At 54.1% G+C, this 9,220-nt stretch overlaps 1 protein-coding gene across 2 annotated transcripts; it reads right to left on the reverse strand.

Annotated features, from left to right (window-relative positions):
- Window positions 1–1,356: 1,356 nt before the first annotated feature.
- On the reverse strand, window positions 1,357–3,341 carry PIANP (PILR alpha associated neural protein). Of its 2 annotated transcripts, none has more exons than XM_026854368.1 (5): window positions 3,070–3,341; window positions 2,355–2,917; window positions 2,104–2,185; window positions 1,621–1,848; window positions 1,357–1,466 (listed from the first exon to the last, which is right to left on the reverse strand). In XM_026854368.1, the coding sequence occupies exons 1-5, from the start codon at window positions 3,084–3,086 to the stop codon at window positions 1,445–1,447; spliced, it is 912 nt and encodes a 303-aa protein (XP_026710169.1). In that variant the 5' UTR covers window positions 3,087–3,341; the 3' UTR covers window positions 1,357–1,444. The 2 variants fall into 2 exon arrangements, with proteins under 2 accessions (XP_026710169.1, XP_026710161.1); XM_026854360.1 differs by having other exon boundaries at window positions 2,355–2,920; window positions 3,070–3,330.
- Window positions 3,342–9,220: the final 5,879 nt, after the last annotated feature.

The raw sequence follows: 9,220 nt of genomic DNA on the forward strand, positions 1-9,220 counted from the left end.
CACAAGTAACTGACAGTGTGGCTGCCTGCCCTACAGACCCCCACAGCTCCAAAGTATGTGCTCAGGCAACCAGTTTGCACTGACGCCTGTGGGATTCTGGTCCCCAACCAGCTGGGACAATACACTCACAAAGGCTGGCACCCCAGATACCCCTCTCTCATACCCATGGTGAGCATTGCCTTGTGGGTCTCCAGTCACCTTGCATTCCTGGAGAGACCTACCAGCAGTACATGGCAACCCTGCAAATGTTGCCAAGGCCAACTGCTCTTTGTCATCCCAGGCACACAGTCATGTCTGCTGCTCATTGCCTGTGGCATGAGTGTCTGAAAACAATTCCCTACCTCAGCCTAGCAGAATTCAGATTCCTCGTGCCCACCTATATCTGCATGACATGCTTTAGTTTCTTCGGCAGCATCCCAATATACAACACACTTGCTACATAACATGATGGGCTGAGGGCTTCACTTCAGATTTTTCTAAAGAACATTACCATAAACTGATGTTCTTCAGGAAAACCTTGCTGAAGGAGACAGAGGGGTTGGAGCGGGACAGCAAGGAGACTTCCAAGAGATCAAAATGTTTGGAAAGCTAAAGGAACCTTTTCCAATTTTAACTGGCAAGAGAAGTGGCAGGTGGAGGAACTTAGAGAAAAAAATTGGGAATGGAGAGATGAAGAAAGATATAAGCTGAAGAGAAAAAACAGAGGAGTGTTAGGCAGAAAGAAAATGGAAAGATGTGAATATCTTCCATCTATAGGGGGAGACAATGTTTCCTTCAAGGAAATGGGTTGCTGAGGGGGCCCAGGTGCTATGTGAGCCTCTTCTGCCCAAGCTTCACCCACCCTTGGGACCCTCGGGAGGGCCAAGGTGTCAGGAACAGAAGAACCTGTCACCACCTGAGTTGTGGCTCAAGGGAGACCAAGCTTGGGCGTGCAATCCTGCAGCCATTAAACCAGACGTTCACTTCAAAGCACACGACATGGAAAGGGACACACAGAGGGGTTAGGGCCCACAGGGACAGGGGTACGCCTTTCTACCTTGCCTACCCCTGATGTCAGGCATGCACTGGTGAGAGAGTCACAGAGATCCAAGTGTGTGTGTGTGTGTGTGTGTGTGTGTGTCTGCATGTGTGCTAGGAGAGGGGCCGGGGAGGCCAAGATTTCACACCATCACCAGCTGTCTTCCCTCCCACCATCCTGCTCTCTCATCACCCTGTCCTGCATGGGCAGGAGGGGGGTCCCCAACCTTCCCCCAGCAGGAGGCTAAGGAGGCCCAGCTCATCCATTTGCCCAGGCACATCCTGGTGGAGTTAGTTAATAATGGTGGTGGTGGGCCGTGGCACAAGGAGGTCATTTTATCCTGGGGTAGCAGAGGTGGCGGGAGTCTGCACTCGCCGGCTGTAACAGGAGGGTGGGGGGGAGCCAGCTCTGCTTCTCCCGTCAGCGTCACAGGTTCACCAGTGGGATTCTGAGGGGGAAAAAAGAATCAGAAAATAATTAGCAACAGGCACTCATGCTGTCCTGCCACCCCCATCACCCAACTGGCACCTCTGCCCTGCCTCAGTGTGCCTGTCCCCCTGTCCCCAGCCACACCCTCCTGCCCCACCTCACCAGCCACTCACCGGTTGAGCTGAAAGGCCGTGCTCTTCCCGTGGCCCCCCAGCTTCTCCACACCCTCCTGGCCCTGCCTGGACTCCTCCACCTCGGGCGTGGGGGCCAGGGAGTCACCGTAGGGCCCCAGGATGCTGACGGTGGTGGGGGAGAGGTCCGTGAGGGGCTGCTGGCTCTCCTGCTGCCTCCCACTGCTCTGCTGCCCCGAGTGACGTCGGCGTTTCTGGTTACGGTCCCAGCTTTGGAGAGAAACAAGGGGGGGAGGTAAAGACTACTCCCTCAGACAAGCCCCAGCCCTTGATGACAGAGAGGTTTGTAAGACCCTGCTCTGCTCAGCATTAGAGCCCGGCTCGGCCACATGCCAAGCTCACAAGAGCCTGCAGCATCAGATCCTTACCCCTAGGACAAATGGTTTCCAAGCCCACAGTCCTCCTGCCCACCCACCTGGAGACAGCAGTGCGGTGACAGTCTCCATTGGCCCAAACTCCACTCACCAGAATTTGAATATGATCCCGGTGGCAACCAGGACAATGATGATGGAGATGGTGATGGTGACGTACAGCTGGGGGTCCACACCTGTGAGACAGAGGGGGAAAGGGGGGGTGATGGCCACAGCCACTGGTCCCCGCAGAGCAGCAGTGCAAGGGGAGGTTCCCACTGGGGCCCTTGTGAATTTTGCAGAGCTGCTCCTGCAGGGACGGAGCGAGGGCAGGGTGTGTGTGAAAGGAGCAAAGGGCAGATTTACCTTCCCCCCGGGGCCCAAACAAGAAGGGCCGCAGGGTGGCTGGGGTCTCGCGCAGGTTGAGCCCTGCGTTGTGGAGGAGCGAGTGGGAGTTGGGCTGTGCTGTTGCCATCCCATGTGGTGAGACAAAGGTGTATCCCAGCGGTGGGAAGCCTGGGTTGGCCGAGTTGGTGTCCCCTCCATCCTCATCTGACACCGTGGGGCCCCACACGATGGCCCAGGGGTACTGGGAGGAGGGCATGCCGTCCTCAAACCCGGAGGGGGTGGCAGGGCGGGCCCCCGCTGCCTGGCGCCTCAGCCGCACGACATGCCGCAGCTCTGCCCCCCGAGGTGCCAGGGCCCGCTGGCGTGGCAGGGCGAAGCGAGAATCCCTCTCCAGCAGCGAGGTCCTGTCCCAGATGCAAATGGGCCGCGGGGCTGAGGGGCTCCGACGGGTGCAAAGAGGCCGAGCGGCCGCTGGGCCCCGAGAGCGAAGAGACCAGACTCCAGGAGGAGGGACGGCTGAAACCAGGAGGAGGAGATGCCAAAGCTGCAGGGAGTGGACGCAGGAGAGGAGTGGAGGCATCCTGCTGCGGGGTGGGCGGGAGGAAGAAGAGAGCTTTATCTGAAATGTCCCTCCTGCCGAAAGGCTAAGCCCGGAACAGCTGGGAGCAGCCTGCCACCCATGCTCCCGTCATCTTCCCGCGTCACCAGTGAATGTGGGAAGCTGTGAACCTACCAGGCACTGGGCTCCATCTCAGATGCAACAGCGTCTTTGCTCAGCGAGGATCCTGTCTCATCTTCTTCACTGGGAACCAAAAGGGAGAGGTGTCATTGTCCCCTCACCCAGAAGCAACCGCTCTCTCTACCTGGAGGCAGTGTGAGCCACCAGGTGAGATCCTGGCCCAGCACCCACACGTGCACCTACTCCAGTTCCCATGTCCCCCCCCATGCCTGCGTGCTTTCCTGCACAGAGGTGCATCGTCGCCCTAACCCCAACACCGCACAGAAACACACGCGTTAGCATATGCACACAGAAGCAAGGAGCAATCTCTGGACCACATGTGCAGAGGCACATGCGCAGCTTCCCCGGGGACTCTCTTGTCTGAGGGCCGAGAAGGGGATTCGGTATCTTTGTTTGCTTATCACTGGAACAAGTTGGAATCTTGACTCCTGTGTTTATTTATAGTGTAGAGCATGTAATCCATTTATTAAAAAAGAGCCTCTTCATTGTGTGCCAGAGTGAGGAAGTGAGAGGGGAAGCATGAAAGTGATAAACCAAGAAGACAGAGAGAGTGAATCAGCGAGAAAAGTCCAGCCTCACTAAAGAATTTAAGTGCAAAAATATGCCTATCAAATATTTAGTAATTACTTTCTTCCTAGCTAACATGGAATTACCTTCCCACGCTCCTTGTCCTAGTGTCCTCTGCGTTGTCCCATCCCTCCCTTCCTTCCCTATACCTTCTCTTTCTCTCCCGCCTCCCATGGCCAAGCAGCACTAGGAAGCAGCAGTAACATGGAGTAAGGGCTGGATTTCTGCACTGGCCACACACCACCCACTGGCATCAGTCCAGCAGTAGCATGGCTGCCCTTCATGCTGTCTGCCCCTTCTCGTGGCTGGGCACAGTGCTGCGCCAGCCCTTCCCTGGGCAGCTATTATGTCCCCAACCCAGGATCCTCTCTGCAACAAAGACCACACATGCATACACACACCAAAAAAAAAAAATAAAATCATTCAGGATATTCAACTCCTTCATCGTGAAGGGGAAAGCATGAATGCTGACAACCCACAGTCATGCCCTCCTCTGTCTGCCAGGATGGAGAAAGAGGGCTGCTTGGCTGAGAGAGTCAACACAGAGGCCAACCCTGCACCTCCAGCCCTCAGCCAGCTGTGTTGCACCTCCCAGCTCCCAAGGGGTTACTGCCATCCCCTTTCTACTCAGCCCATGCCTTGAACTAAAACTGCAGCCCCTCCTGAGTGGGAGGCTTCTCGCTGAGGGAAGAGCCTGGTGCTTGGTGTAGAAAAGGGACTCATACCTGAGAAGAGGGGCTGGGAGGAAAGGCATCCACGAATGAGTAGCTGTCTAGTTCCTGCTGCATTAACTGGGGATATTTTTAGTTTCTTTCTGTTAAATATTTAAACAAAGTTCACAGAAAAAGGGAATTGTCGGCTAGTGCCCTGCCCTTCCCTCCGGGGCAAGATCAGTCTCTGGAGGGATCCTGAGATGAAGATGAGGAGAAAAGAGGAGCTATTCTCAGCATTTCTTTGTACTTTGCTCCTGAACCTCTAAGCCTCAGAGGAGACTTAGTATTAAAATGCAGCTCTGCAGAGAGACCACAGAATGGAGCAAGTTTCTTCCGAAGCTAGAGGCTGGCGAGATCTTGGCCATCTGGATTATGATCACGATGCCGTGGAAGATCATGTCTGGCAACACAAATCCGTGACAGAATTTCTTTTGGACTTTGAAAAGAGAGGGAATTCCAAGGATTGAGGGGACCTCCCCGTGTGAGTCCCCAGGCTAAAGGGCACACAAACCTGGGGCTATGCCTGGAACTCACCAAGGGGCAGTAACTCCCTGGGGTGAAGAGCCTGCTCTGCCTGTGGCACTGTGTTCTTGGTTACAGCTCTGGTCCCCAGGGGCTGCAGGCTGTTCTGCATCAGGCAGCAGGAGATGTGGATGTGGGCAGTGCCACCCCAGGAGTGGAGATCTCTCCAGGTGCAAATAGACCTCAGTGCCAGTCCACAGGGGAGTATGGTACATTAGGGGTACATGTGTAACTGCTAGCATTCCTCCTAATGTAGATGGCTCTACAAGTAGAAACATTCCTAGGTGTAGCTGCACAGTGTGCTGGGTCACCCAGCTCGCTGTGCTCTTCTCACTTCTTGGGATGTCTTATAATGGAGACCTCGCTATATTTCTCGGCTGAGATTGTGAGCTCCAGCAACAGCACCCCAGACCATGGATTCCCAGAGTCTAAACCCTACAGAGCCAAAACCTGAATCACTTGTGCAGCTGGTAGTTTGAATCTCAGCCCTACAGAGCAGGTAATGGCTGTAACTGGAGTGAGCCCCAGCACTACACATAACGCTGTGGAAGTGACAGCCTGGACATGGCGTGTGAGACGCTGTGGTGCACAGGTCCTGCTGCCAGCGGTGAAGAGTAGGTGACTCCTGGAGTACCTATTCCAAAGGTGGCTCCAGGTGAGTGCATGAATGAGGCAATGTCAGCCAGTCTCAGTCAACACATTCTGTTTGCTAATTGTATCGTGGCCAGAGACTGAGAGTGTGTCCTGCGCTCCCAGGCATGGTTGTGGAGGAGCTGGGAGAAGCACAGAGGTGTCTCCCATAGCATGAATGCCAGGAAAGAAAAGGAATGTTCTGGGTGGAAATGCCAGTCAGGGAGGGCTGGACTCCACTGTGGATGGAGTATTCATGTTCAGAACAGAGCATGGATGTCCCTGTGGCTTATGGACAAACCAGCATGTCTAGGGCACTCTGCAGTTAGCCACCAGCGGTGGGGATTGTGTCCTGAGCGCAGACCCTGTAGCACGGAGGGCAAGTGTAACAAATGCCCTTCGTTAGTTCTGTGTGCAGCTCTGGGTGTGGATGCTCAATAAACTGGTAGATCTTCAGAGGGGAGAAGAGGATGCCAACGCTCTTATTACCTGGACGTATAAATCCCAGTATCCACGCACCTTACACCATTCAAAAGGCCTTTGCATGCCATAGCAGAGAGACTGGATTTCTGCACCAGTACCACATGGCATGTCTCTTCCTTTCAGATTTGTTTCCAAGGTCTAATTGTGATAAAAACGGACAGGGCTACTCCCAGGGTCCAAAGATGGACCTGTGTACTGTCACTCTAGGTACAGATCCTTCATCGTAGTGTTCCAGTCCTGTGATGCACAGATGACAGAGTGTGAATGACAAAGCTATTTCCCCAGGGCACTTCATTGAGCTCAGTTTGTGAATCTTGGTGCTTGAAAGCCACAAGTAAGAATTACACTGCTCTTTGCTACTGCATATGGACTCCACTACTGGTCCAGACCAGAGATCCCTGTGGCTAATCTATTAGGAGCTGCTCTCATTGCATTTGCAGGATGGAAGCACGGATCCTGCTGCTGTTCCTCAGTGTCAGGGACCCAGCTTCGCTTCCTCCCTCTTTGTAAGACTCCCGCAGCACGGCCCCACCGCTGTTGGGACGTGAGAGAGCAGATCTCGGTAGTCGTATCCCAAAGCATGTATCCCGATTCACTGAGGAGGCTGGGAATTTACATCCTAACTAATGGCTAGGAGCAAAACCTGCTGCACTCCTGCTCTGAGCAGGGAGCACAGACTAAACTCTGAATGTGACACCCTGAGCTCCAGAGTTCCGATGCTACCGTGCCCCGGGGAAGCCCTAGGATTCACTGCCAATAACTCCTCCTCTGTGTCCAGGACTCTTACATACTGTGGTCCCAAAGATAAATCCTATCCAAACATAAAAGCCATCACAGGAATAAAAGATCCGAGGTGCCAGCCGTGTGCAGGCAATACCTGCGCTGTAGCTGCCTCCCATCAAATGCAATCTGTAACCTTCTGTTACAAAATGCTGAAGTTTGACAAATTCAAATGAGGAACAATACTATTAATAAAGAGGGTCACACACTAACACAATTCACCTAGGCAGGTGGTGTATTCCCTACTGCCTGGAGCCTTCGCGTGGCCATATTTCTAAAAGAGACACTACACAGTTCAATCAGAAGTTATGGGCTTGATGCAGGAAATGAAATTGGTGAAATTCAGAGCCTGTGCTCTGCTGTAGGTCAGACTCGATGATCAAAATGGTCCCTCTGGCCTTAAAATCTGAGAATCTCACAGCTTTCTTGATGCCTAGCCGAGATCAGCTCTGACTGAAGAGCAATTGGATGAAGCCGAGCACACACAAGCCACGTTAGTGAGAAGCGGGTAGAGTCTCCTTCCATCCAGGGATGGGAAAAGAGTTGCACCCGATTCTGTCTGGCTTGGCTGGCAGATGATGATCTATCTGTATTTTTGTAACATCTCGGGCTTGACTGCTGTGATACTGTGCCTTTAGGAATGAAGCCGTCTGCTCTCAGAGCGCTCCAGCTAGTTCAGAATGCAGCAGTCTGTTTGCTCGGCGACTCAAGCTGCCGGGAATGCATCACCGTGCCCCTCTCCACCCCACATCGCCTCGCCTTTGAGCACAGAGTCCGGTTCAAGGTCTCCAAGCCAGCATTCAAAACCCAGCATGGGACAGGCCCCAGTGACCTAAGCAATCAATCACCTCTCCTTATGCAGCGATGACCTCACATAACGGATATATTCCACTGGAACAATGAAATTGCCAACCAGTTTGGGGAGAGGGGGAAGGGATGGGAGAAGGGGAAGGAGGCTCATGACCCTGAGGAGCAGAATATTCACAGGATCTGGGCCAAGATTATGAAACTTACTGACAGCTGAAATAATGCTCGCCATTAGCAACCCCGCAGCACCGAAAGCTTCATGCAAATCCTTTCTTCGCCCAGCTCCCCCACAGCAATGATCCCACTCGAAATAGTGATGAAAAAATCAAAACAAACCCAACAAGGACCCAGCCCTCTTCGCAGAGAAAGAACGCTAGGTTGGCTGTCATTTTTTAACTCCCAGCCAGCATTAAAGACTATGGTGACAGCTACCAATATGAGACTGTGATTTGGGACCGTAGAACCTAGCAGCTATCTCCAAGCATTAAGCAGAGCGACTTTAGGCAGTGGCAGTGAGACCCACACATGCACTGCCTGGTGCCCCAGGCACCCCACGCCTACATTTTTCTCAGTGGCCATGAACATCCTGGAGTTTATGGTTCAAGAGGCAGAGATGCAGTCATTACTGGCTTGGTAGCAGTAGAAAGCTGGTGAAAAGGGGTTATATGTACGTCCTGCTGTACTCGGCTGGGTGGGGATGAGGAAAGGGAGGGCAGCTGCCCCAGGGAGGTAATTCTGCTGCGCTCAGAGGAGTTTCGGCATCTGGGAGCGTCAATCTGAATGCTGGTACCCTGGGGTGGGAGATGCCAAGCCCATCTGGGGAAGGAGTTCCTGCTGTGCATGGGGCCAGGGGTGACAGCTTGCAGAGCAGGCTGAATTGCGGGGCTAGCAATCTGAACGCAGTGGCTCACATCAGGCTGCTCGACTGAGGGTAAGGCCGAGAGGGCTGGTGGCGGTGCCCGGGGAGGATCCAGCAGGACGGCAGAGGGGCTGACAGCACTCGCCCTGTGTCAGTGCGGGTCCTGCAGCGTTCAGCGACTGCCAGTGGGAATTCCTGTGCCAGGTACCGGGGAGAGAACTTAACGGGTTGGGTGTGGAAATCCTAGGCTGGGGCAGAACCTGGGGCTGGAAGGGCAATGGGCCATTTGGACATTTTGGTAGCTAGAGAATGGGGGTGTGGAGCCCATCAGTGGTTCTCTGAGCGTAAGTCTCCCTGCATTTGGGAACTGTGAGTGTGGCCCCATTCCAAGCAGCACTCTAGGATGCCGGTCCCCTGCCATCTAGTGCCTGCCTGCAATATATGTCATGAGTCTGCCAATCTTCTGCCTCCCAGTTTCCTACTGTTCCCGGGCATCCGAGTGCTTCAGGTGCTGAGTCCCCACATCTGAATTGCTCTCTCTTGCATGGTGCCCCCCTTGGCCAGGCAGGAGGAGGGACTGACCCCTCCGTTGCCTTTCTCCAGCTGCGCCAATTTGGCTGAAGTCGCCTTCCTCAGTGCAGGCTCCAGTGCTCCAGCACAACAGGTCTGTGATGGAGCCCAGAGCTGGAGGGCAAGAAGCAGCCGTTCCTCGGCTGTGCCCCCTCCCTTCCAGCCCCTCGAGCATCCCCTGCCCCAGCCTGAAAAAGGAGGAGAAGGGCGGGGG

This window comes from Athene cunicularia (assembly GCF_003259725.1).
Source record: "Athene cunicularia isolate RWA chromosome 1 unlocalized genomic scaffold, athCun1 chr1_part1, whole genome shotgun sequence".
Lineage (NCBI taxonomy): Eukaryota > Metazoa > Chordata > Aves > Strigiformes > Strigidae > Athene > Athene cunicularia.